Source organism: Diadema antillarum, unplaced genomic scaffold (assembly GCF_040938485.1).
Source record: "Diadema antillarum isolate AM-2024a unplaced genomic scaffold, OU_Dant_1.0 scf00000007, whole genome shotgun sequence".
Lineage (NCBI taxonomy): Eukaryota > Metazoa > Echinodermata > Echinoidea > Diadematoida > Diadematidae > Diadema > Diadema antillarum.
Genome location: NW_027270896.1, coordinates 1,542,083 through 1,570,002, shown reverse-complemented (window position 1 = coordinate 1,570,002; position 27,920 = coordinate 1,542,083). Strand labels below are relative to the sequence as shown.

At 40.1% G+C, this 27,920-nt stretch overlaps 1 protein-coding gene across 1 annotated transcript in view; it reads left to right on the top strand.

Moving 5' to 3' along the window:
- Positions 1–27,920, top strand: part of LOC139717085 (polypeptide N-acetylgalactosaminyltransferase 2-like) — a 111,867-nt gene that overhangs the window by 36,300 nt on the left and 47,647 nt on the right. The window contains exons 5-7 of the mRNA XM_071628596.1: positions 8,984–9,049; positions 13,138–13,259; positions 21,195–21,370. Coding sequence (XP_071484697.1) covers positions 8,984–9,049; positions 13,138–13,259; positions 21,195–21,370 — 364 coding nt within the window. The remainder of the gene's footprint in view (positions 1–8,983; positions 9,050–13,137; positions 13,260–21,194; positions 21,371–27,920) is intronic.

The window sequence follows — 27,920 nt, the reverse complement described above, 5'->3', positions numbered from 1 at the left end:
ATACAGCCCACCACACACGTTTAGAAGTTTGTTCTGCACGTTGATGCAAAACGCACTAAACATGCAAGTTTGATTGACAAGGTACAAAGGAATAGGATTCAAATCATGGTTTCAAGGGTACCATGTGCATGGTCCGATCATTCTTGTAATGAACTAAAATCGTCATCCTAATCATCAGTCCTGTCACAATTTTTCTTGTGTGTGACCATTCTAATTGTCAGTGATTGTATTCCATATGAATATTAATTTGCCCCCCCCTTCTCCATCTCTCTCACACACATACATACTCCTACACATGTACGAACACGACTTCAGTCTTTCAAACAGTGATGCTCACATGTACGTGTTTCCAGTTTCACAATCATTTCTTATGTAAATTAGTTCTGAAATGATTTGAAACCATACCTTTAATGTATGTACAACAAACACATACGTGTACACACACAGGTCTATGAAATGATCTGCCCTTTGTGATATATTGAGAGCATACTCAGTTATGTTTATGTCTAGTGTGTGATTCATGTTTTGATGACGAATCAATAATTCAGATAGATGATATTAAAAAACAAATTGCTGAATGAGCATAAAAGCAGCCACGAAGTGAGTAGAGTTGTGCAGAGGCAGGTCTGTGTTGGTTATATGCAGGAAAGGAGAACAACTGTTTATTTTCCCTCGGTGTTGGAATAGGGTGAACCTGTGAGCAGTTGGATATCATACAAACTGCTCATGAGGATGTGATTTATGAAGCAATCCCTCTCCCCCTCCTTGAGAATGGTGCATGTCAACAAATTCCTGTGGTACTTTATATGCTAATTCATATGTTCATGTATCTATGGGGTCATCTTCTTGTTGCGTGCAACACTGAGGATGCGTTCATCAACTCACTTATGGCATAAAATTGAGGTATCCAAACAACTTTCAGGGAGATTTGGGCAGATGACAGATGCAAAGTTGTTTTCATTAAATGGAGCCAGATGCCTTTCTGAAACGTGGAAAAAAAGTGCAATTGCAAGCCAGAAACATGTTTCTGTTGGGATGATAAAGGGCAAAGCCGTTTTGAAACACACTCACACCAACCACTGCCAACTTCTTGATCTCCGCTCCTCAAGTCAAACTTCAATGGAGCTGCGTAGTGGCAAGGCCTCCCTCTCAACTCAGATGATAGATGCAATAGCTCAAGAAATTTTATCTAAAAGGCTTTTACAAACATGTTTTGATAGTGGGCACTGAATGTTTCAAACATGGGAGCCTGATATTTACAGTGGTGACCGAACAGGACCTTTCAAGGTACTTGCCATCTTGTTGCAAACAATTCAGTTGTCTTACCTTGGGGTCCCCCCCCCCCCCAAAAAAAAAAAAAAAAAAAAAAAAAAAAAATCTTGAGAGAGTTTATGGGAAGAAGTGTTTACTGGGACAAAAGATCAGTGCTCATTGTCTCTGTAACATGCCATGCTTAGGAACAGGCAACATCGTCCAAAAGCAGTGCCTACATGTTTTCTTAAATGCAAAAAGAACTTACTAACCAGAAGTGACATTCCTATTGCTCACTGTTGAATGGTGAGCTTAGAATAGCTGCAGACCACCTTTGTTAAAAAGTCATTTATCACCTCCGTACTTCCTTTTGTACATTAACATTTTCCCCATTTTTCTCTTATAAAGATATGACAAGAAAAAGTTACATCAATATCTAATGTGACATTACATCCTGCACTTATCACCGTCACAATCTTTACCATGGTACACAACCAGCCGCATTGGGTGCCAAATTTCACCAGCAGGCAAGACCGCATCCAAATGTCTGTGTCTTTTTACTCCAAAGTTTGAATACGGATACATCTTTGCCATGCATTCAGTGAAAGCGATAACTCTTGAAACTGAATCGTATGGTGTACGGTGGGATTTGGACTGGAATACAAAGAGGATCGTCTCTCTTTGCTTCGTGAGGTAGGGAATTCTGTTGGCAGCATTTAGGGATTAGTGCGGTAGGTTGTCACTCATCAGCAGGGAGGCAAAACAATTCAGCTGGTGTTAACAAGTGGAAAAAAGAGAGCCTAGCAAGTGTCTTCCGAACCTGTGTTTCTCGACTGCATCGAGTGCTTGTAGAGCCTGAATATTTCAGCGTGCTGAATTTCCTTACTGGCAAGATGGCGGTGTCACCGAGATAATTCAAGAGTAAAAACACTGTGTATTCAAAGTAAGCAGTGATGCGTCATTTGTGTATGTGGATGAGCTGCTATAGGATTTGTTTGAAGGAAGTTGGGGGGGGGGGGAGGGGTGAGGGATAAAGCAGACACAAACTTAAAGCGTGTCAGATTGAAGGCAAGATGAGCAGGAACCACTCAGAGCCTGAGAATCCAGGCAGAAGTTAGCCTTGTTTCAAGTGAAATGGACATTTAAGTAAAACTAACCATAAAACCAGAAATTTTCGTGGGCATGAAATTTTCACGAATTTCACAAGGAGCAAAAAATTTGCGAAATTAGAATGCATGCAAAAGTTCTTGTCTGTGCTAAATGCATCAGATGCCAGCACCATTTTGCAAAAATTTCATACCACAAATATTTCTGGTTTTACAGTAATTATTGAAGAAGGGGACAAGTAGGGAATGGGGGTGGGGGGGGGGTGGGGGTGGGGGGGGGGTGGGGGATGAACAGAGGTATTGTTGGTACTTAACTAGCAAGCTCCTAGGGTGGTGCAGCGCGTCATCCTGCCAACAGCATGCTTGCATGCATGATTTATGTCGGCAAGGAGACTCACTCTCCCTACTCTGCTCATTGATTATGTATCAACAGACAAGGTAAGACGTGCTGTCTGGGTTTCAAAGTCTTGTTTAGTTTAGTCTTTTATATTTTTGAAAGTATCCATCTTTGTGAGAGGTCTGGTTGACACCGATGGACAAACAGTCACAGGCCATTATTGCATCATGTATATTTAAAGTACTCTATGCAGTTTTTAAATGAAAGTTGAATGTTGTGCTCAAAAAGGTGCACAGAAGTGCAAGACATGTACATTACATGTGGTAACTTTCATATCCTTTCCTGCCCCTATTTCATTTTCCAGTTTCCTCTCAGGATTTTTGACTGATACACTACAATTGAGTCATAACAACGACATATGTGAGTCCGAAATAAAAATCCAGGGCATATTGCAATTCTATTGTGCTGTTAAAGATATCTCAGATTGTTGGCCTAGGCGTCGACACTTTCACAGCACTCCCAGTTGAGAGTGATATTATGGCTTACCACATTTTGAACAAACACAAGAGGAGGAACATACATACTTACTCCCTGGTGCGCACTTTTTAGGATGTAAGGAACCATCGATTCTGTTACCAGTGCAAGATTTTCCCCAGTAGATCCAGTGCCTTTCTGCTGTACCCCTCAACCCCCTTCCCCCCCCCCAAAAAAAAAAAAAAAAACCAAGAGAAATGGGGAAAAGAAAATAGGGTAACAGCACCATGACTGTCTTTGGCTTGGCGTGTGTAGCTAGGGTTACTCGCCTATGCCCATGTCGCTTGATGAAGTCAGTCACGCACCTGCCGTGTGCTCATCACGCCCCGGAGAGACAAACGGGTAGCATAACATTCGGGTCACGACGCCACATCTCCCTGCCTAAAGTCCTAACAGAAATCCGTCAGAGATGCAGTAGTCTGTCACACAGCAGACTGCATTCAGTACCTGAACCATCTTGCATAATTTGCTGGCATTTCAAAGACACTGGGTCAGATGCAGCACAATTTTATGCTTTCCTATACTACACCAATTTTCACCTTGTTTTTGGCTTAAAGTGGATACCTGATGGTGTCTGTGGTCTTGTTGCTCAAGTTCATGTTTTATTAATGAAATCATAAACAATTGTTTGTAAATGGATCATTCAGTGGACTTTACGTGTCCATTCCGTAAAAGAGGACATTATTGTTTGTGTACACATCTCTGATATTTGTTAACTCAGTAACCTCAACCCCTGTTAGATCATATTACACCTTTAAGATTGTAATTGAAAGGTATATAGATGGAAAAAAAACACACACACATAAATATTGTACACAGTAGTTGCTGCATCAATAACAACAAAACATAGATGGCCTGACACTTTCCCACAGATTAATGACTTCTTCCAGAGTGCAATATCCAGTGGCATAAAGAACTATGGCTAAGACACTATCCCTAGCACTGATGGATGTCCTATCGTTTGCATTCAACAGTAGCAGTGGAGGGGGTCATTGGGGAGATTATCTGATCAAAGCGTAATGTGCGTCAGATAGAGAGAGACCACCACTACCACATATTAAGCAGGTAATCAGATGAGTATACTGCCAGCTTGGGAAATCTGGCTCCGCGAAGGGCGAAGAAGGAGGAGAAGAAAACGAGGAGAGTGCATTCTTTGCATCGGCCTTTCGGAGCGCGCCATCAATTTCATCAATTCCATCAAATTTTCAAAGCCGGGTTCAAATGCAGTCAAATATGAACTTGGGGGAGAGAAATTCCCAGGCGGGACCCCGCAATTTTTACAAATTTATGCTTCCCTACATCGTCAGACACTCGTAGACTGATTATCTCGAGCATCATTGGATATTTAACGGATGAACTCACACGAGGGTAGCGCCTTTGATCCGCAGTAGATGCCGACATGGCAGAGTGGGCATCCGAATTTGCTGTATTACGTCAAACATGAATATTATGTGTGCTGCGTGCAACATAACTGATTTAACAGTGATGTCATTTTAATGGTAATGGAAACCGTGACATCAATATTTCATAGATGCAATTTCAGGACTTTTTCCCTCTTCCTTGTGCACGTGGAAGAGCTGTTGAAGGTTGAAGTGATGAATAGATCAAGGCCATACTCCATATTTTTATGGCTGACGTAATGGCCTTACTGAAGAAGTACAAATAGCATTGATCTTCTACAAAACATACATGTGCTTTACTTTGTGTAGCAGAGACCATGAATGATACCGGAATTACCAAATAGAACATCATTTTAAAAGCACTGTGTACATTTGTAGTTGAATAATGCAAATGTATGTGATATTTGTTGTGATGATTGTGCTTAACATGATTTATCTGTATTCTAAGAATTGAGATAATGATGGAAATACAAGTAAATTTTTCATTCTCAAACTATCACTGTAGAATGATGATGAAGGATTTTTCAATCATATACCCTTGGAGATGTGGATTTCTTTTTGGTAATATTAGGGATTTTCTAGAGATCATTGTCACAAACTATCTTTCCATGGTTTTGTATTAACAGTGTGAAATCTGAATTACTTATCAAGGGTGAAATTGGCAAAATTTAGAATGCCCAACTGCTAGTTATAATAGTTTCTTTGTTAACCTTATCAGTGTAAAAATATTATGTTTCTTCTCCACCCCCCCCCCCCCTGTAGAATGCCAAATGCTAGTTTCAGTAATTTCTTTGTGAATCTTTTTAGTACCAAAATATTATCTTTGTTTCTTCCCCCCATTCATGTTACATTAATTCTGCCTCAAGATGAATTGTATGAAGTTCTTTGTTAGTTCAACCTCCAGTGTACTGTCGATTGTGTAGACAAGCATAAGTGACATGAAAGTAAGCAAAAATAAGCAATTGAAGTGAGGTGGGTTTGATTTAAAGACTACTTCTAGATGGCACTTACCTGTAATCACAAGTATATTATTTTGTAGCTTGGAGAAGCATTCATATCAATTTAGGATCGCTGTAACTTTGATTCATATGAGAGCATTCTTGGTAAACAGTACTATAACCCAGATTATTCAGATTTGGTATATTAAGGTTTGTTTATCATCCTGAATGCATATAAACACCAAAGGAAGCAACTAAAACAACCAAAACAGAGCATCTTACCGCAAGCCGAACACTGTTATCGAAGTATGCAGATCACGTGCACCGTAGTTTATTTGCCGGGGATGGCGTCGCCAAATCACTGCAGTGCAAATAGCCCAAAGTTACTTCAAGTCCCGTCAAGCCCTTCCGTCTCTCCATGCATAAGTGAAGAGTGTCTGCCAGAAACCTAGCAGTGCTTCTAGAGGTTAATGCATCATCAGTGGCCGTGATAGAAGAAAGTTTAAGGAAATCACGGTTGTTGGGTACATTTATTTCCCCCCACTATCTGAAGTGAAGTGGACTGTTAGAGAATAAGAGTAATTGAGTGAAGCAGTGATAGCAGTATCATTGGAATAAATGTAGAAGGATTTCCAGACTCTTAAGGGAAGGGAAGTAAAGGTAAACATCATGCTTTTCTGAAGGGGGATGTGGAATTGTTGTTGTTAATGGTTTAAGAGGGGAAGAAGCATTTCAGAGATGATTCGAAAAAGCCCTAGAAGGCAGTGCGCTTTCACTTCTTACACAACATTATGGTATTGGGAATTTAGGTTTAGATTCATTACATGTCAGATTCGCTCTTATCGTAGTATTACAATGTACATGGTGTCCACGATGGAAAAGAGATACTTGACACGTGTATGTTATGATTGAAATTGTTTTCCCGGGATCGTTTTCGTAAGTAATTAGTCAGTTCAGATGAGTTGGTGTTTGGTGTTTTGAGGTGTTTCATAACAAGTGATTCCAGATATAAGATCCACCATCTTCTCTGTTAGCCGCTAACCATGGATTGATATGTATGGGGTGTGTAATGGGGAATGCTATGAGCAGATTACATTAACCCATTAACTCCCACATGAATTCTGTTACATTAATTATCATCATGTGTCCATTAAATTCTCAATTCTGTATGGTGCTGCGTACCCTGATAGCTGAGGAAGACAAGATGGAGGCAGTTGAATTGATTACATCTATACTAAAGCAGAAATTAATAAGAATATACAAATTTGACAGAGAAACAGAAATTTGATCCTCTGAAATGTGTCACCAATTTAAGAATTAGGCCACCTAGATTTTGCAGTAACAAACTTGTACGAGGATTCTCTTAAACTGTAACATTATACATATTGGTGTTTATAAACAACAAACCTCTCAAATAAAAGTTTTTTTTTTTTTTTACTCTTCCGTACAAGACATCGACAAAGAATGGTAGAAATACTGTATATGCCATATATTTAGCAAGTCTAAATTTTCACGAATCGGGACTTCTCAACGATTTCCCGAGTGGTTAAATTCGCGATAGTGGAGTAATGTACTGAACGGAGAATGTGTGCATCATGTTCATATCAGGATCAGAGTCACTATATTTGTGTGTCTGTAAATTCTTGAATAGCACCTGACTCACTAAAGTCACGAAAATGAAAAACCTCACGAAATATTCGGCGTATACAATAATGATCGAAAGATATAGCATCAGGTCACAGAAATGTGGTTTTCTTGGACTTTATAAGCCAAGTCTGATCAGTGTTGGTTTATACTTCACCTCAGTCTTTGTCCTCTGTCTGTGGTTTATTGAAGCAAATACAGTAGTTTATTGCCCCAGTGCCAGATTGATTCGTATGCCAACTGAATCATGTCCACCTATATGTTGAAGATTGTGACTTGCATTGTATATTGAAGCATGTGGTACTTGTATATGTTGGGCCCATGATCGGAGAACACCTCTTGCAGTAGATTTCTCATGACAAGTGTAGGTTTATGGCCTCTGGCTTGAGTTTGCTGAAGAGGTGAGCATTTTGCTCAGTTCTTTTGAGAGCTCAACCAAAGAAGACGAACTTAACTGTCCGTGTCAGCAGTGCTGTATGCGATGCACTGCGAAAATACCTACAGACGTGCATTTTGCTGTAAATGCGCAGAAAACCTCAGAGGACAAGTTGGCGCTGTCACGTTTTATTTATTTCTATCTGGGCATTCCTGATCCGGAATCCGTTTCATGTGTGCTAGAGACCCGGATATGAAGTCGTGCAAATTGATGCTTTATTGGGTGCAATGTACTCAAGGGGACGCCTCTAAAAGGTGTTGAATCTATCTCATTCAGGGCGCTTGAGAAGGACTGAGGGGTGATGGGGGGGGGGAGGATCAAACACATGCATAGACTGCGTTTAAGGATGTAACGTGGATTCGGCACGTTCTACTGCGAGAAGAGACTGATTGGTGATAACGAGATGGTAGAGAGATGTGCATAATTGGGTTTCTGCCTTCAATAGAACAAGTGAGATAGAGAGAGAAAAGAGCAAGGGAATGTATGGAAGATTGTCCAACATTTTCAACGAAGAGAGAATGAGCCCTGAAATTATAGATGGGAAAGTATTGAAAATACAGGAAATGACATCATGGGCGGAGTAACAGACAGACAGAATGTTACACACATACTAAGTATGTATTTATTCCTACATACGCCCATGCATACATACACAGGAATTTGGATGTAGAGACAGATGAGACAGGCAGACAGACAGACAGACAGACAGACAGACAGAGATTAGTAGATTTGCTGTCATCTTTGGTAGATGTAGAAGTATTGAGTCTTTGATGCAAGAACACATTTGAATTGAGAACCTTGATTCAGCTCTTATTGATATGTACAGTTCAATGTAACTCCGGAAATCAATTTGTCTTCGATATAAAGTTATCGGGTGAATTTACAAATTTAATAAACTTGTCGTTTCTGTCTTTGTTAGATTTCATCAAGTTGTTTATGACAAGTTGATATCTTTTGCGAAACATGCAGGGAAATTCCATGTGAGATTGCATGTTCAGAGATACGGTCTGTCTAATAACTGTAAGCCCTTCTCACATTATGACACCATCATTTTGATGAAATGCCTCAATGTCTTGTGATTGAGAAATGAGTTTTCTGCCGCAATGCCTTGACCGGATGAAGGCTTCATCCACATCCAAACCTTCTCCCCCCCCCCCCCCTTCCCCCCTTCGTACCCGGAGGTGACGACTAATGCACTTTGATGTCCGATGATCGTACAGAGATGCATTGCCCCCTGGCAGTTTCCCAGACACTTCCGCACGGTGACAAGTCCTTTTCAATGTTTAATGCCTCTCTTGCTTTTTCCCCCTTTTTCCTCTCTCCTCTCCGATCTGCAGCGCAAGACGGCCAGGAACTACTCAAAATTGAGAAGGTGAAACTTTTAAGAAATGACAAGAGACAAGGTAAGATGTTTGCCCAGCGACTAGCGGGGATGCTTCCTTATCCTCCCCCCCCCCCCTTTTTTTTTTCTTCTTCTTTCTCTGGTCTGGATTACAGTCTAATGTGTTTGCTTCTTCCCAGTGCAGTCCTAGTGTAAACTAGTTTCGTAGGTACTTGATGGGTTCTGAATTAATGGGAATTTGTGTGGGCTTTCAGCATTCATTCAATTTTACTCCTCTAATGCAGAATTTAAAGGCAGTAGTCCCAATATAGAAAGCGGTGAAGAAGACACAAGAGCAATAAAGCTTAAAAGAAGGCTGAATCTAGTAAATATGTAGATCTTGGAATGTTGATAAAGTAGCATCTGATTTTACAGAAAGTATTTACTCATCATTTCAAATTTCTGTTTTCATGTCATTTTTGCTTTCATTTCAGTAAAATTGAACTTTTTGGGCCCCTTAATCATCAATACAGTTCTGTCACTAATGCATGCTTCAATGTTCTAGTGGTCATGGTCAGATCTGAATTGATGAAAATCTGGAGGACCTGCAAAATAAATGTATATATGTTTGTATGTGGTTACTAATTATTGTGCATATTCTCAGTGACATCATATTTTTTTTTGTACTTGCAGATTTAAAGTTATATTGAAAATTTTCTCTGTAAATCCATGTTGCGAAAGGTCAACAGTACCTAGTTTAAGGCTTTGTGTGTATATTGCAAGTCTGTTGGATATTACCAGACTACTAAGGGGGAAAAAAAATCAAGTAGGCTGGATTGCGACTGCTAAAGTGCACGTCAAGTACTTCTCTGTTTCATTTTCTCTAAAGCCCGTATTCCTGCGAAAGACAAATGAAAAGAGGAAAGATGAGTATTATGTAGCATGATGCAAAAGCAAGGAAAATCAAAGCCAAACCGCAAATGTATGGCACAGAGCTGAATGAGGGGATGGATGAGAAATTGGATACAAAATCCCAGACAAGTGCCATCTTTGGAGACAAGGTGAGAGCTTTTTTTGCTGCGCGGCGGTGGGCGGCGGGGCTCGCTCTCCCCGCGTCCGTGTTGATGGGCTTGTAGGGGGAAGGTTGGATGGCCCATTATGATGAAGTGTTTGGGGCTGTAAGGACCGTACACCACTCCAGCCTTCCCACGGTGCATCTCACGTTTCAAAACCCTTGCTCCTCGGCCAGCGACAGGGAACACCCATTTTTCATCGGGGTGAGAGATGACGGGAAGAAATCATAGACACATGCCTCCGAGGCTCGTTGCACTCGTCTCTTTTCCCCCTTTTCATTTCATTCGCTGCCATCTCAAGAAATGACGAATGTCATTCTCAAAATGGGAGCCAAAGCGTGATAAATTTGTCCCGAAATAGAAATCTAGAAACTGCAGAAATGAGAGGGAAGGAGTTCGGATTTCCGAATGTTGTATGTGGTGCACTTCATTCTACGAGTATCGGTGGTTTTGTAAGGACCTATTGGCAGATAAAGCAAAAACAAGGAAAAAGGAGTAGAAATCTTCAATGCATCTACGCTGGCTTTTGAGCTGGGGCATTTCATTGCAAATTATGTGTACAATTTAATGCCAGAGATTAAAAGTTGCTACAAAAATGTCGTGTGCACAAATTTTTAGCAAAAAACTAAGTACGCTTGTTATGCTCATGAAAATGAGTATTATTTCTTGCCAGTGAAAGAGAAATAAACCATGAAGAGTTTTTTTTTTTTTTTTCGTGAGTGCATGTGTATCAAATCACTAGAATGATGCAGCAAAAGTTAGTAGAAAAATCAGAAAAATAGGAAAATTGTCAGGAAAGTTTTCCCCATTTTCTGAAAGACTAGAGACTAGCTGTGGAAAACAGAAATGAAAAGTCAATCCAGCAAGACTTGAAAATTCTGGGAATTCACCCGGAATATTGAACACTGCAATTAAAAAAAAGAAGTGAAAGAAAGATATGTTTTCCCAGTCTTTTTGAGCTACCTTTACCTCTTCCTATCCACTGCCTGGAGATGAAGTGATCCGTGTATAGTAACATGAAAAAATTGACCAGTTAAGCTGATTTTAATGTTTCCATTGTTTGGTTCACTCATCATGGGATGAATTTTCTTTGTTAATCATATACTATCCTCCAGAGAAAAGAAGGGGGTGGGGTAGAACTCTTACCATTACTGCCAAGGTTGTGCCTCATGTAGATTCATGCAGTAAGGTACAGTAAAGCAGTTACCTGTGGCCCCATGTTCTCTCATGTTGTGCGATATCTCCCAAGATGCAGGCCGGAATTTCAGCTTCCCTGGGGGCGAGGGGGAGGGGGGGGGGCATGATGATTTTCTTGTTCAGAATCGAGATTTGCAAATCATTGGTTTTGCCTGCTGGCCTACATCGATGCGATCTTGGCTGTGGCTTATCAAAATACGGCGTATATTGTCTTACCAAAGATTCAATTATGCCTTGTCTTGTGGACGGACCTCTCTTTTGAGTAGCACATTGTTTTTCTCTGCTTGCCAGGCGTGATGGCATCAGTGTGGGAGTGCATAATGGTGACGGCGAGATTAGAGACGAGATCACACGGTAGATGTCGGGGGTTAGGATCGAAATTGAGGACAAACCGGGTGCTCAGAAGATGAACAAATAGCCGACCACCCTCGGGGCATCGAGCATCCAGGACGGCACGGCGTAGCTTAAGCCGAATTGTAGGCACCCGACCCATATAATCCCCAGTATCTTCCACTCCCTTTACATTTGTAATGTTGATATTACTCGGACTATGCAAGAGTAGAAAGATTGAATGCATTAATGCGTGCAGTATAATCAGATGTTGCTGAACACTCTCGGTTTTGTCAAAAGCACGACTTTCTCGGGGATTTAAATCCCCCCTTTTGTAAGTCATGATATTTGAGGATATGTCCTTCACAGCATCACCTACTGCAGGTAGAAGTTGTAGCTGTCATCCTTTCAAACATTATATTCTACATACTAAGAATCTTGCTAAAGGATTGGTCAAGAGCTGATCAAGTGATAAAGCTTAGTTTTGCCCGTCACATCACCTGAGAAGAAAAGTTTGTTACACTCTATGATGATAGTCATTTTGTTTCGCTGATCTCTTAGTCCACACAGTCCTAACGCGAGATATAACTCACAATTTTGAGTACGCGCGAAATAAAAGTGCGTTGCACTGTGGTCAAGTGATAGACCACAGTGCGAGGCACTTTTATTTCGGTGGCACGCGCAGGGCGCGGAGCAAATTCGTTGTTTTGTCATCTACGCACATACGTTTAATGTAAACTACGTAGCCTTAGCCCTGAGGATACCTAAAGACAGCTAAAGCGGTTTCAGATGTGGATTAAAATGGGAATATCTAGGACCCTAGATGTGGAATATAAAGCAAATAATCAACTTTTAGTTTCAAGCAATAAGACAAACTATCACTTCCTCGGCGATCTGGATGTAGCTATCTTTCCTCAGCTGCGCTTTGGAAAGATCGCTACATCCAGATCACCTTGGAAGTGATAATTTGTCCCATTACCTTCACCAACGTTGATTATTTGTTTATTATCTGCATTACATATGGTACAGCTTAAAATGACATACCATAAAAGGCTAATGGGAATAGTGAAATGCAATATCAGAGCTATAACATCACTTGAAACTTTTACAGTGCCTGTAGATGATCATAAAGATGGTATAAAATTTGATTAACAAGAAAGTCAAGTCAAAAGTAAAGTTGTCCCATGTACAGGGCAGTGAACATGAAATTGGATGTCATGCCAGTGAGATTTGCTGCCTAGAAGATTTTTTTTCTTTTTTAAAAGGACATTAGAAATGATATTTCAAACTTGGAAAGTTTTTGAGCGAGATACTAGAAAGTACCTGATGGCTCTAGAGAGCCAGCTCTGGAGGGATAATGCGATTCATGTCATTGAAATAGACACGTAATGAATTTCTGGCAGGCTCGCTGTCTGCAGGGAATGTGCCACTGAAATTGAGATCAGACCACCAGCAAATTTTGTCTTCATTTATTTTTTTGAAAGGTAAGAGAACTTTCTTATTTGCTCTGAGTATGAAAGATGAGGGAATCTTAAAGCGTCCGTGCTCCTTCCCCCGTCTCTCCGTGCAGGCTTGATACGATCACGGGTTCGAGGAGCGGACCTTGCCACGGGAGAGATTCTGACTTTCCTCGACAGCCACTGCGAGTGTAATGAACACTGGCTAGAGCCGCTGGTGGCCAGAGTTAACGAGGTGAGTGGGCCGTGTGTTTGTTGTTGTTTAGGGGTTTTGATGCTTCATGTTTTTGGTAGCCCTTTGTACCCCACCCTAGTCTGCCTTTCCCTCCGTCTCTGCCTTTCCCTCCGTCTCTGCCTTTCCCTCCGTCTCACTCTTTCTCTCTTTTTCCTCAGGGGATGGAGGGGGAGGGGGGCTTGAAAATATGTGATAAGTCATCATTCACCATCGTCCATGCATTTGCGCTTTATCAAACTTGTAGTGTGGGGAATGCTCGACAGAGGTGTTAATGTTCCCCCTGCGGCGTACAGGCTTAGCTAGAGATTTCTGTCTACCCCCCCCCCCCCCATAAAAGTAGGCACCCTTGGAAGTGTTAACTATATGTGCCATGGTGTAAACCCCCTGTGTACCACATTTTTCTGAGACAGCAATGAAGTCATGCTTTGGGAAAATATTGTGTTTTTCAAATCTAATGTAATTTTTATAGATTTTTATTACCCTGGAAATTTAATGTGCAGAGTTGTACAGAAAATGTCAAGCTCTGCTTTGATGTATATTGTATGACAAACCTATGATTGTTTTTCTTTCAAATGACCAGTTCCTACGTTATTGTAGAGGCATGACTTTAGCACACAAAACAGTGACAGAAACTTAGAATTTACTCGCAAATCCAGCAGGGAACACCACTTGATAGTCAATCACTCCATAAAATACAAGCTACATGTAGCAGGAATGGAATCGCTAGAAACGCTTTCATTGTGCTGTAGCATTTGGTGATTGATCGATTGGTTTGGGCGGGTTTGTGCAGAATATGCACATTTTGCACGCTGTTGATTGAGTAGGACGTACAAATGTGGCACATAAAGAGTTAAAGAGCATCTTCAGCTACAAAAACTACGCTGATAGCATCAGTAGGTGTGATGCTATCAACGTGAGGCTAGAAATGGCATCAGGAACACATTGCTTAATGTATAAAAGTATTCAATGATTAAATGGATTGAAATGTATTAAAATAGAGGACACATGCCTTTTGCTGACTGAACAACTGACTAGATATACTTCTCTTTTAGTTGTCAGTATACAAATAATGCACAGGACAGAGTGGATCAGTGAGAATTGGATGCGCGAGTGTAATTTTGGAACTGTTTAAACCCACAAGCGCAGCAAGTGGGTTTTAGACTGTTCCAAAGTTAAACGAGAGCATCCAATTCTCACTGATCCACGAAATTGGCCTGTGTATCATTTGTATTATGAGATGGGCGCGTAAATTCATGAAATACCACCATTTTCCCCATCATGCGTCCGGTACACCTACAACACTATACAAGACTTGAGCCATGCGTTCGGATTTTACCGGACGCGCATGGCCATGCATTCGGATTTTACCGGACGCATGGCTTAGTGTGGATCAGGAAAAATCAATGCATGACAATTGACCAATCAGATTGCAGAGATTCTAAAGCCCATTTTATGATATATATCATCATAAATGTCATCAGATGGGCTTGTACTCTACTCTTTAGTGTTTGATAAGTCCAAGATTTTGAGATAGATCATGAAATCTACATCTGTGCACTCACACACACACACGCAAAAAGTACCTTAAAACAAAGTACTCTTATGAAATTATGTCCAGGAGAAAAGACTTGGAAAACCCGAAAATTCAACCTGGCAAGCGAAGGTATGTCTTGAATGTCCATTGACAAGGATTGAATGTGCCTGTTGTTATATTTGCTATGAGTATCAGCTTCCCAAAACCATAACAAGAGCACAAGTCTATCCAGATTTCCACTAAATGTGAATAGTTTCACCTCATTTTATACACAGGTTGTCTCTCTGGCTCTGATATTGACAACCCTCTATAAATATAACCAGGACACAAGGTAGTGATATTTGGGAGTGACAGGGATGACAGGGCACAAATACATTGTTCCACCTGAAATTCTGTGAATGGTAATTACTATAATTATATCCACTGCCCCCTTAAAAAAAAAAAAAAAAAAATAGAAAAGAAGAGTGCTCCGGAGAGATCTCTCCTTAAAGGATCAACAGGATATGTCAGGGTCAAAGAAAGTGTATAATCCCACTTTAACTGTCCCTGCCCCTTTCCTTTGGCTCTGTGGCCTGGTTGTGCTTCAAAATGAGGAAAAAAGTGCTTCACCTGGCATCTAATGGCTCAGGATGGCTTGCTTTATGTGCATCTGTGTCCATGTTTGTTTACGTGTCAGTGACTGTCAATACGTCTGTCCCCTGTTCAGATGCAAGCCAGTTTGTACCAAAACTCGATAAAGAAACAACGTATAGAGACTCATCGTATAGCCGACAGACCGTTCAGATGCTAATCTCAACCATTCTGGAAATGTTGTGTAGATGTGCAGTTTCCCACTGTGCATGTTGTGATGGTCATGACGTCGCCGCTAGTGAGAGGAATAGGGTCGCCTTTCGTGCGTGCTCCATTAAGCCCCACCCAGTTATATGTTCTAAGGTCGCCATATGTTCAGACGCAAATGGACAGGATGGAATGCTGATTTGTTATCGAATTCTAGTTCAAAACGATGCTCTGACCGTCGTTTCGTTATATGTTGTTTCATTAGTCAGCGTTGAGATGTATAAATTCATCGTGTAGCTATACTGTTTTAGTGTAATTTTTTTTTTTTTTGCGTCTGAACACCCTGTAAGTCTGTATCAGGTTGGTTGGTTTATTTTTGTTTATTTTAGGATGACCTTACAAATGTAAATTTCGTATATTTTGAAGGGGTCAGATGTCAGCTGCTTGAGATAAAGGTCATTTTCCTGTGTAATTTTGAATTTTTATGCCTCCGCCACGAAGTGGTGCCGGAGGCATTATGTTTTCGGGTTGTCCGTCCTTCTGTCCGTCAGTCTGTTCGTCCTTCCATCCGTCTGTAATGAATTTTGTGGACAGCGTAACTAAAAAAAACCTGGAGGTATCCTAATGAAACTTGGCATGTATGTGTATTAGGGGGTAAAGTTGTGCCTATCAACTTTTGGGTGCACATGCTCAAGGTCAAAGGTCAAAAGGTATAGGTCAATATGCTCAAAACTTCACTATTTCCCCCATATCTATTCAATGCCTAAAGATATTTTCTTGAAACTTAGTGTATACATGTATTACTCAATTAAAATTCTCTGGTGGACGTTTAGGGTCATGAAGTCAAAGGTCAAAGGTCAAAAGGTCAAGTAAAATGTTAAAATTTGACTTTTTTATTCATATTTTGGAAATGGTTCAAGTATCTTCATGGAACATAGTATATATGCATGCACTGACTGGCAGTGATTTTCTAGGGAATTTTGGGTTCATGGGGTCAGGGGTCAAAGGTCAAGGGCAACACTTCAAAATTTTATTATTTCCCTCATATTTATGCAATGCCTACAGGATTATTATTTTTTTAAACTTGGTGTATGCATGTATAACCCAATAGGAATTCTCTGGGAAGTTCTTTTTTTTTTTTTTGCCAAAAGGTCAAAGATCAAGTAAAAGTGTTGAACTTTACTCTTTCCTCTATATCCTGGAAGTGGCTCAAGTTATCTTGAAACTTAGTACATATTCATACATGTTCTGCCTGACAGTGATTATCATATGAATTTTAGGGTCAAAGGCCAGATGAAAATGATAACAATTTACTATTCAATACAGAAATTGCACTTTTTCTGTGTACCTTGAAAATTACTCAATGCATAAACTTATGAAAGGGGTCAAAGTCAAGTAAGAGTCCTAAAATCCCCAAATACATGCTCTCCCATTCATCCAATTAAACCTAGGTCAAGGATGGTAAACATTCAGCACTTTTGTGACAAACATGCCATTTTAATATTTTGCCAATTTTGTGAAAATGTAATCACACATCGTCCACATGTACTATAGACCTATTAGGAGAATCATGCATTATGGCGGAGGCATACCAGTCGCCATAGCGACATTTCTAGTTGATACTAGATGAGAAGTATGGGACGAAATCCAATTTAAATTTTGGGCCGTATAGGAGATTAAATAAGAAACATTAATGCTGTAATATGAGTTTTGGTCAGACCATGGGATGTTTAAAGGTCATGGGTCACAATATTGAATTTCAGTGAGAGAAATCACAATCAGCCAAATCATACCAGGATGAACTAGACTCTTTGAAAGGATAATGTGTAAAGTTGATGTTCAGCCATATAAGCCTGTAGTCAGAAATCAATGGCCATGACAAAGTACGTGTGTCATCATGGGATACTGACAATTTGGCACGGAAATTAAACCCAATTAGAAATTTATACAATGTAAGTGAGGTGTATGACAACCAGTACATTGTCGTAGTGATTGTTATGCAGTTGCATCAATCAATATCACATGTTGCTAAAATTGATTTTTATCTGTCTTTTCTCTACCCCTGTGAAAATCAATTAAGGAAGTGCAGTGTATGGTCTCCAAATCAAAAATTAGTAGGTAATGTTTTATAGGAGATTGTCAGAGATTGCTTCTGAATTTGAGAAAGCAAGAGGAATAACTAGATTTTATGCCAGGAATAACTAGATTTTATGCCGTGAATATATATAAACTTTTTGTTTATTCTTCTGTTTTGAAGTGCATGATTTCATGCGGGGTTTTTGTTTCTTCTTCATAACATTCCATTTCATATCTCCAATGAAACCATATTTCTTACATTTGGGAAATTAGTAGGCAGACATTCGGATGATTGTGGAAGAACATGAGGTATAGTCATTAAACTCTCCCACTTCTGGTGGCACCTTGTTTCAGTACACTGTTAAGGACAATTCGATGTCTTTAGATTGAGAGGTTCAAAAGGCTTGAAAGTAGATAAGTTGTCACAGCTACTGTAAAGCAGGGTATTGGAGTATACAGCCTTTGAAGGCATAATTTACCATTTGTAGATGAAACAAACACCCAGCATTTATAGTGCTTCAAAATAGTTCTAAAATGTGAATTCGAGATAGAGACAACTAATGTAAAAATTTGAACCAGTATAATCGATCTTAAGTATTGATAGATATACAAAATGTGAACAATAGTTATGATAAAAATGTTTCCAGATTAAACCGTCTACAGTTATGATTTAATGAGAACAATAGTGATATCTCCTTATATTTTAGGGTTTATTTCAAAAATTTTGTATGGTAGGATGTTTTGTGATACAACTGACCTACACATATGCATCAAAAGTGATATCTTGAACAGTTTTTAAATCACTGCTCCCAAAGGTAAACAGGACCTTTAATTGCGGCATGAAATTTTCTCAAAATTGCCACTGGCTTTCAATGCCTATAGTGTAAACAAGAACTTTTGCATGCATTCTATTTTCGGGAATCTTGGCTTTTGTGAAATTCAAATGCATGCAAAAATGTCTGGTTTTACAGTATGTTGTGCTGAGTTAAAAAAAAAAAAAAAAAAAAAAAAAAAATATATATATATATATATATACATATATATTATGTACAGCTGTACATGTGTTCCTTAAGCCCCTGTCAGGTCAGAAATTGATTCAACTGCATACTACACCTCAAGCTCAAGAAAGGGCATTATCGCATCATAACTTTCACATACTTAACACAGACTGCCCCCTCTTCAACAACAACAACAACAACAACAAACTCCCTTTCCTCCTCCACCCCCCCCCCCATTAATAGACATTCCGTGTCCCATGATTTAATTAATATCACTTGTATTTATGAGTGCAGACTACTGTGGTGTACACGTACCTGAATGCATTTATAAAAAACGAGTGGGTTCTACGTTTTACGAAGTTTTGTAGCCAATCTTTGTTTTGATTATTCTGTAATGATGTCTGATATGCCAGAATGTAAATAACCCCATATACCATCAACCTGAAACAAGAACACACACACGCATATATAATATACACACACATACACAATGACAGCCTCAGGCCAGTGCTGCAAAAAGCTTCTGGGTTGAGTTATTAGTTCTGTCAGTCACTGGTGTTAGTGTACACAAGTCACTAAATCATTCTGTGTGCTGTTCCAACATGCAGAAACTTTGGCTAGCTTTTCGAGTGCATTCTTGTTTTTGTGATTAATTTTGTGATACCAAATGTTTATTTTGTACAAATATTGATGACAAATTTGTCATGTTGTACCCGATGCTTCATCCTGTTTATTCAGTAAAAATGGTATGCCTTAGAAATGTTTCCATGGTGTTGCCCCATCAAAGGATATTCCTTTTTATTTAAATCCATGTCATTAAATGATGATTGCACAATACCTCATCCTGACTGCACTGTATGAGGAGAATTCAAATACTGCCGAAAGATATATGTGAAGAAAGTGCATTGAATATAAAATATTATTTTTTATGCAGCAGAAATTATGTCAAGAATATGCAGTTGGAGTCAGACAAAGTCAAATAGATGTAGATTATCCCCCCCCCAAAAAAAAAAAAAAAAATGCATTACTGGTGAAAACTATACAATCTTATGCATCAAATATGAATAATTTCAGCAGAATATCTAGGGAATCCATTTAGGTACTACTACCTGTCATTTGCTACTTAGAAGTCATGCTTTAACAGTCTGCCCATGTATTTTTTCCTTTTTGATAGTGGGATATAAGCTGATGATGATGTGAATTTCTTATTAGATTCAAGATATATTTATTTAGGTTAACCAAGAGTGAAATGGCTTTTAATTGATTTTAGAAAAGTGAAGCAGTATACAGCATTATTTTGTTTCCCAGAATAAAGTTTATTTTGAAATATTGAATGCTGCTCCATCGCAGGTTTCCCTTTTTGGTACCTTTCTATCCCAAAGAACGCAGTACTTTTCCCTTCTCTGCATCATGCACATTTGCCCCATGGCAGAGTCTCATTTTCTTGGCAAGAGGTTATGATAATGTTCCACGATCTCTTGGCCTTTTTTATGTAGTTCAGTTTGCAATTCCACAACCTGATCATATCTGGAATGCCATCATGCGTGCAGTGATGTCAAATCCTCTATCTCCGCCTCTTCCCTCCACAGACTTGGCTTTTTTTTTCTTCTTTTTTTGCATCCTCCATTGGTAGTATTGGAAAATATGAGCACATATTTGATGCAGTTCCTGTTGAATCATATGAAAAGGCTTCGCATGCGATAAAAACTTCATTAACGGTTGAAGGGAAGTCAAAGAAAGAGTGAGGAATATATCCTCAAGATTTTGTAGCAGGCCTGTGTTAATCTGGATAAACGCTCAAGAAAATCCACATGACCCATGCAGTACAACTGCCTGGATGCAGTGCACTTGTCAAATTTGTGTTTATCACTTCTCCAGTCTCGGCACAATCTGAGATGCCCAGTCCTAAAATATAGATTGATCTGTTTTCCGGCAGCTTCAATTGTATACGTGCACTTTGTCTGTTTCCATCTAATAGATCCCGTGCTGACAGGTGTTCGGATGATTCGAGGCCAGTTAGAATACCGAGCATCAGTCATATTTGTTTATGCTGGGCATATTGTGGGTACAGACCTGTCATTAACTACCCACATCGCTTACATGGACTCTGTGGGGAGTTTGTTTATGAAAGCTTCAAATGTCGCAAGTTGCTTACCAAGATGTCAGTCTTCTTTTCCTTCTTGTTTTTAATAACAACCTACCCAATGTCATGCTTTGTGCCTTTTGAGTTCAGTCATGTTTATTCCTTCACCCAACCATGATAAATCTAGCCAGTGACAGTAATAAGCTGTTTGGTGTAAACTTCCCCTTTTGCTGATGTTAGTGTAGGTGTCCAGGCATGCTGATGCTTTCATCGGGCATCCTTAATGGAGAGGGGAAGGAGGAGGAGGAAGAGGAGGAGGAGGAGAAGGGGGGGGGGGTCAGAGTGGGAAAATTAGGATGAGGAAGAAGAGAGGGTGGTGAAAGTTATTGGCTATGTGATATTGCCCTGTGTTTATACTGACAGAAGTCATTGATTAGCAATTCTATAAACAATGTCACTCTGTGCAGGATTACCGAGCTGTGGTCAGCCCCATCATCGACGTCATCAACATGGACAACTTCCACTACGTGGCGGCCTCGGCGGACTTAAAGGGCGGCTTTGACTGGAACCTCGTCTTCAAGTGGGACTACATGACGCAGGCAGAGCGCAACAGCCGCCGGTCCAATCCAATCGCCCCCATTAAGTAAGTTTGTGGCGCTTTCTGGCACTCTTGCCGCTCTTGAAAAGTTGTACAGCTTCACGAGCAGCTTAGGGGTTAACCTTCGTCCTTTCATTTAGCAAGTAGACAGCACATTTAGGAGGAGAGATTTTGAGTGTTCGGTAAACAGACGACGTTTTTCCCCCGCCAATGTTCAGCTGTCCAGCAGTTGAGGGGCAAACACTCCAAGAGACGGACTGCTGTGATTTGGTGCGGCGTGCACTTTGAAAACTTCTTCCTGTCTTTCTGAGCCCCGCAGCTGACCCGCAGCCCTTTCAGTCAGTGTAGAATTTTTATTGGCAAATTTGCATTCATGTGGGATGTGTATGTCTTGTGTAAGAAAAGAATAAGACTTGTGGTCCTCTCAAACTGACTGAAACATGGATGTTGTGTCATGCATTTTGCTTTTAGACAAAAGAAAAATTGCAAACTAGGTGTCACAGACTATGTACATGTACATACACCTAAAAGAATATCTCACAGCAAGGAGGTTCAAGAGAATGGAGTCACAACTGTCTTATTTCCTTTACTAGATGTTCGATGCCACCGCTCAGAAATATTTGAAGCATGTGCCAAACAGGATCTGCCATGCAGATAGGAAGACAATTGTCTTGTGTCTCATTGCATAATCACCAGCCACTTTCTAAGGAAGATATGTCTTTGTGATGGTAATTACTTTTCGCTGTCCCTTCTTATACAAGGTAGGTGGTACAGACAGGAGGATGTGCGAATAGAAATTGCGCAAAAAATGCTGAAATAAAGATGAAAATTACTCGACTGGGCATACCCGGGCACTAATCTGATATGTCTATCAACAAAGAATTATATTTGAAGATTATTCCAGGTCAGTTTTATTTGTCGGAATTAAGCGGAAAAGTGATAAAACCACGGCTTTCCAGGATGGTACAGTTTTAAACATTTTCACATGATACAGCTCTGATTTACACTTTTGCACAAATTTCTGCACAGGATTGATTTTTGTTTTACATGCTTTATCATTAAGTGAAATTTCATTTTATTTGATAAATAAATAAGCAAAATATGGCGAATATTATGTTAACGTTCAAAATGAATCTTCAGATTGCTCAGCAAGACGGCGGCTTCGAACATCGATCATCAAAGGCACAAATGCACCTGTTAAATTCTTTTGTACATCAATAGAAATCTGACAACTGTTTGAATGATTACAGCCAGTTGGGACTCCAACTCTTAAACCTCCTTGCTCACAGTAAGGAGAAATTTATGTCAGTAAGCAATGTGATGACAATACTACAGCACTCATGAAGATGCATTTTGTTTGATAAACTATATCTTTCTAGGGGTGAAGTTTAATTCTCCAGTCAGCATTCCTAATGCAAAGTTATGACTGTGTGGGTTTCTGTGAAAACATACTTACAATGTTAATGCTAGAGTGTGTTTGCTTTATGCAGCACACCTCAGCTCTGAGAATAGTCCCGTTCACACGTAGCCCAAATTCGCAGTTTTGAAAGTGGATGTGTGTATCACGGCGTGTGTGAATTTCACACAAAGAAACCAACAATTCTTTTTAATCTCATAGTAATGCAACTCACCAAACATACAATGTAGGTCCACTCATTCTGGCACCCAGGGTCATGCTCTGGTCATTGTTTAGGCATGTGCCGTCTGGGCCCTGTTTCATAAAGCTGTTTGTAAAGTTACGTGTGACTGTAGGAACGTCCGGAATATGAAGTGCCAATGTGTGTACCCATCTTTCTTTCTTTTTTCTTACATTTTAACAAAGTAGGACTGTATGTCAGTATTTCATCTACATTGGGACAAAAAAAACACTTCATCTAAAAACATGGTTTATATGTAAGAATAATCATTTCCATCCGAATATTTCAACTTTAGCTATTGAAATTAACAATGATTAAGAAACCTGATTGGTTTGCCATATTTAAGTCGTGTGTAACTTTACGAACAAGGTTATGAAACAGGGCCCATTGAGACTTAAAGTGTTACATTTTGCAACCAAGTGATGGTTTGTTTTGTTCTGTTTTTTTGGCTGAGTGTGAACAGTGGCAAGTGAAGTTTTGCATTTTAGCATCGCGAAGCAAAAACCAATAATGCCCGTATGTGAATGCAGCTATTAAATGTGTGGTTTGTTCTGAAAACACAGCAGGGAAAGCAAAATGCAGTTGATAAACTTTGCAATCCTCCACAAACTCAACTTCATAAATGTGTGCGTAATCTGTTGTTTTTAGATGTATTGACAGGGCTGAGCAAAATCGGTAGTCCAAACAATGTGAATTGTGCGGTTTGTGAAATAAAGAAAAAGAAATTTATACATACCCCTTGGCTGAATCAACAGTACATCTACTTCTCCAAACACTTTCTGAATAAAACTGGCTCGTGTAGAGAAAAAGAACCGTAGATACTTGTAAATGTAATGTCAAACGTTCTTTGCTGAATACAAAATACATAATATGGGAAAAGGTAATTTGTATTGAATAAAGTAAACCAAAAATATGCCGTAAGTTGCTAAATATTACAATTCTTTCCACAGATTTTTCAAACTGTGCTTGATACCACTTTGCCTTTATATTTCTCGCATCATAAAGTCTCGCTTGGCCTGACATGCTTGAGAAACCGTAGGCTTACTCGGCTTGTTTGATTCAGCTATTCATATACGTAGGCCCTAGATTTTCCTCTGTTTAGTGAATAAACTTGCTGATAATCTGTCGTATGGATTGCTCACAAAGCATCTGTCATTGCTACAAAAACGGCACATGTAATTCTGAAGGGAAGATGGCCTTTAAGTCTTTCTGCTTCTCCTCTGTGGGAGTCACCTCCGAAGCATCATAGCATCAAAAAAAGATGGAGAGTTTATGAGTGGGCTTGATGGTAAAATTTCTCTTTTCTCTTCGAATTTCTGAAATGAAATATGATTCGACGGGCAAGTTTGTGAGACAGAAAAACATGGTGTCCTTGTGGGTGCTAATAATTCAATGAGACAGTACCTGGTGAAGTGGGAAGAGATGTCAACACTACACAGCCAGACACATGTGTGGCTTTTGAGGAATTCCCCCCACCCCCGCTCGCCCTTGACTTTCGGGGGAAATTCCATGTACTTCCCCATGTTTGTGCATGCAGTGTGTAGGGTTGGAAGCTCTAGGAACAGGAAGGAAGCTTGTGATCCCCTGTTTATCCCCACCCCCCCCCCCCCCCCCCTTTACAGTTCTCAGGAGCAACAGGAAAACTTGTGCAACACCCTGTTGGATGATAAACTTTTTTTTGGGGGGGGGGGGGAGGAGGAGGGGGAGGGTGGCCTTGTGAGGTAGTTGTCTTCCTTGAAAGTATCAACATCAAGCCATACTGTCAAGGTACATTGTGTGTTCTTTTAGATACGCTCTGTGAAATCCAGCACATAATTCTGTGTTTGAGAAGTGACGCAGGGGTCCGTTTCATGAAAGTCTTATGAGAGACTTTTCGCTCATAAGACACGCTTATGAGAGACTTCATGAAATGGAGTCTCATGGGTGATATAGCAACATGGGGGACTTTGGCCATTCTGTGATTTATGTAAAGACTTTTATGTGATGACTTCATGAATCGGACCCACATCACTGATGTTGGAGTAACATGGGGTATCAAACGAGCGAGACACTGCATGTGCCTTCAAGTGCAGATGATGATTAACACGAGTTTGTGTTGAGAGTTCGTCGTGCACAACGTTTCTCCCCCTTCTTTCATGCGGGAAGAAATTATGCCGGCTGCCTAATTGCTTTTCGCTCCTATGGAAAGAGCGCCATTATGATGTCTGCGCGCCCCCCTTCGGATATTGAGTGGAGGGGTAGAACTTGGTCGCCAGGCAAATCATCTTGACCCGAGATGACGGCTCCGCTGGTGTTTACCCCTCACATTAACCGGGTTATGCAAACACCAAACTTCAGTGGGAGGAGATGGATGAGAAGGAGGAAGTCCCCTCGAAGTGATATATCCAGCTCCCCTCCCCCTCCCCCTTTTCTAACTCGTCGGGCTCCACAAACTGTTGTTCCACGTTATTTGGCAGATCGGCAATTCATGGGTTTCTCGTGGACACAAAATGTCTGTGCTGCGGGAGTAGATAGGATCGTAAAACCAAATTGAAAGAGACAGTTATGTATAGAGGAAACATTAGTAAGGCTCTAGAGAGGGATTTAGATGAACACAAGCAGACAAACAGACAGACAGACAAGCGCTCTTGCAGACGGAATTATGGACCAAAGATGCAAGTGAAGAATACGTAAAGACAATAAGTCTGCTACAGATGGGAAGTATAGCCGAGTCTTGAGTGCAAAACCGTTAACAATTGCCTGCAACTCCATCCAGGCAGGTCCAGGAGGACACAGCCACCATCACCGTGAACTGTATTGCAGAACATGGGTCCATATCACTGTTCTGAATTGTCAGAGTGTATTTAAAAGTAGGTAAATTAGACATGGGGAAAGTGTTGGAATCTCCATTGGAAACAAGAACACAATAATAATAATAATAAAATCTATCAGATGCAACAAGCCACGACCGAGATGATTTTTCTCCCCATGAAAATCCCCTTCTGAAATACATCACGAAAAGTGATTTTGTTGTGAGAAAAAGTTGAGAGAATGAGTCTATATTTTTCTGTCTTAGAATGCTCTCTCTGCCTATGCATTAAATGAATGAGGATGTCGGACATAAAGACAAACATAAAATCGTAATGCATCATGGTCACTTCTGTCATCACCCAAAGGTAGAGAAATTGAGAATAGAAAGCTGCTATGATTTATCGTTCATATGCATGTTCTGTTTTCACATTGAAGCGCGTAGTTTTGGAATGGAAAAGCCTTATCACGTATGTCTCCATGTGTGTGTGTGTTGTGTGTGTGTGCTAGTGTAGCAGGCAAGAGAGTAATGGCCTGAGCTAGATTAGGCAACTTTACAACACTCAATAGGCTTACATTTGATTCATAATATTCATAGTCGACATAAGCGGCGCTGCTGCCCCCCGCAGGGAAAAGGGGAGAGTAGGGACAAAAGAAAAATGTAATTGAAATATTTCGGGCTCCTGCCCGATGCGTAAATTAATTCCCATGTGGAAATTATCCTGCTTCAATAGGCATATCCAGTGATAGGCTCCCGTCTCTGGAGCTTCGGCGAATAATTCCCGCTGAATCGGAGTAAAGGATTTGCCCCAGGTGTGTAATTGAGGGTGAGATTAGGATGGCTCTATTCTCATGAGGCCCACGCATTTGCTAGCGAGGAATTGATGTAAAACCTTTAAAATGCCAGCATTTCATAAATATCGCTTGCACACACACATTCATCACTGAGAGCCGTGAGGTACTGGAGGGTTTTTAATGGTTTATCGGTGGCGCAATGCTACTGTAAATTTGAACTGTACATTTTCATTCACACATATTTGTGTGTTAAAAAAGCAGGAGTTTTCCACTGTTCAAAGAGAACCTTTTCAATGATGAGTGATTTGGGCTACTGGATGGGTTTTCTAGATTGAATGAAATTTGTCTGACATTTTTAGATGCAACGCTCAAGATCAAAAGAGATAAAAGTGTTAATTTGCGGAGTGTAAGTGATGTCAAATTGTAAAATGTGATCCTGATCGTGATGGGAAATAACGCACAATTTTGAATTCAGTGAGAATGTTATTGATTCCAAAAATTGGAAGGGGCGTTTCATCAACGAGTTCGTCGGGGGTTTTCACCAACGAATTTGCTATCAGCCAATCAGACGCAAGGATTTACACTGACAACTGTTAAAAGCTAATGAAATCCTTGGTCTGATTGGCTGATAGCAAATTCGTCGGTGAAAACTCCGACGAACTCGTTGATGAAACGCCCCCTGAAGTGATGTTTTAGATCAGTAATGAAAAACAAAAAGAAGTTATTTGTGTGTCAAGTGTTGCTGCCATGCTCAAATCCGCATGGGCAGAGTTTTGAAGGCATTGTCAGTTAACACTCGTGTACTTTGATGAGATTTATCCTTATCCCATGTATGCATGACCTGTGATAGTATAATAGAGCTTTCCAAAACTCTGAAGACCAAGTAGCAGTAGGATCAGTGAACTCTTGATTTTGTGTAGAGGAACAATTGACTATCATGACTATGGCAATACACACACAGCCTTTTATTCGTGTATTATTTGTTTGTTTGTTTTTTTTTTGTCTCATTTATTCTTCTCGTGCTGTCTTTTCTTCATGTGTTTCGTTGTGTTTTATGGTTTGTTTTGGCTTTTTGCCATGTGTCAATTAATGTAGCTTCTTCCGTGCCAAGAGAAATATATCTTTTGAAGGCGGATGTTGAGGACTGTGAGACAAAGCTGCACATGATGGCAATAGGCTGAGAGATCAATGCTTAATTACATGTAATGATACAAGCCTAAAGGAAAACCAGTTACCCAATCTCATTGGGAAATTCTGCCACATACAACAGTAGCAATGTTTAGCCATTCCATTTACATACTGCAAACAAGACTACCTCAGAGATGTAGCACTATAAATGAATCATGAGTTTTTAAACACACATGCCCAATTAGTGA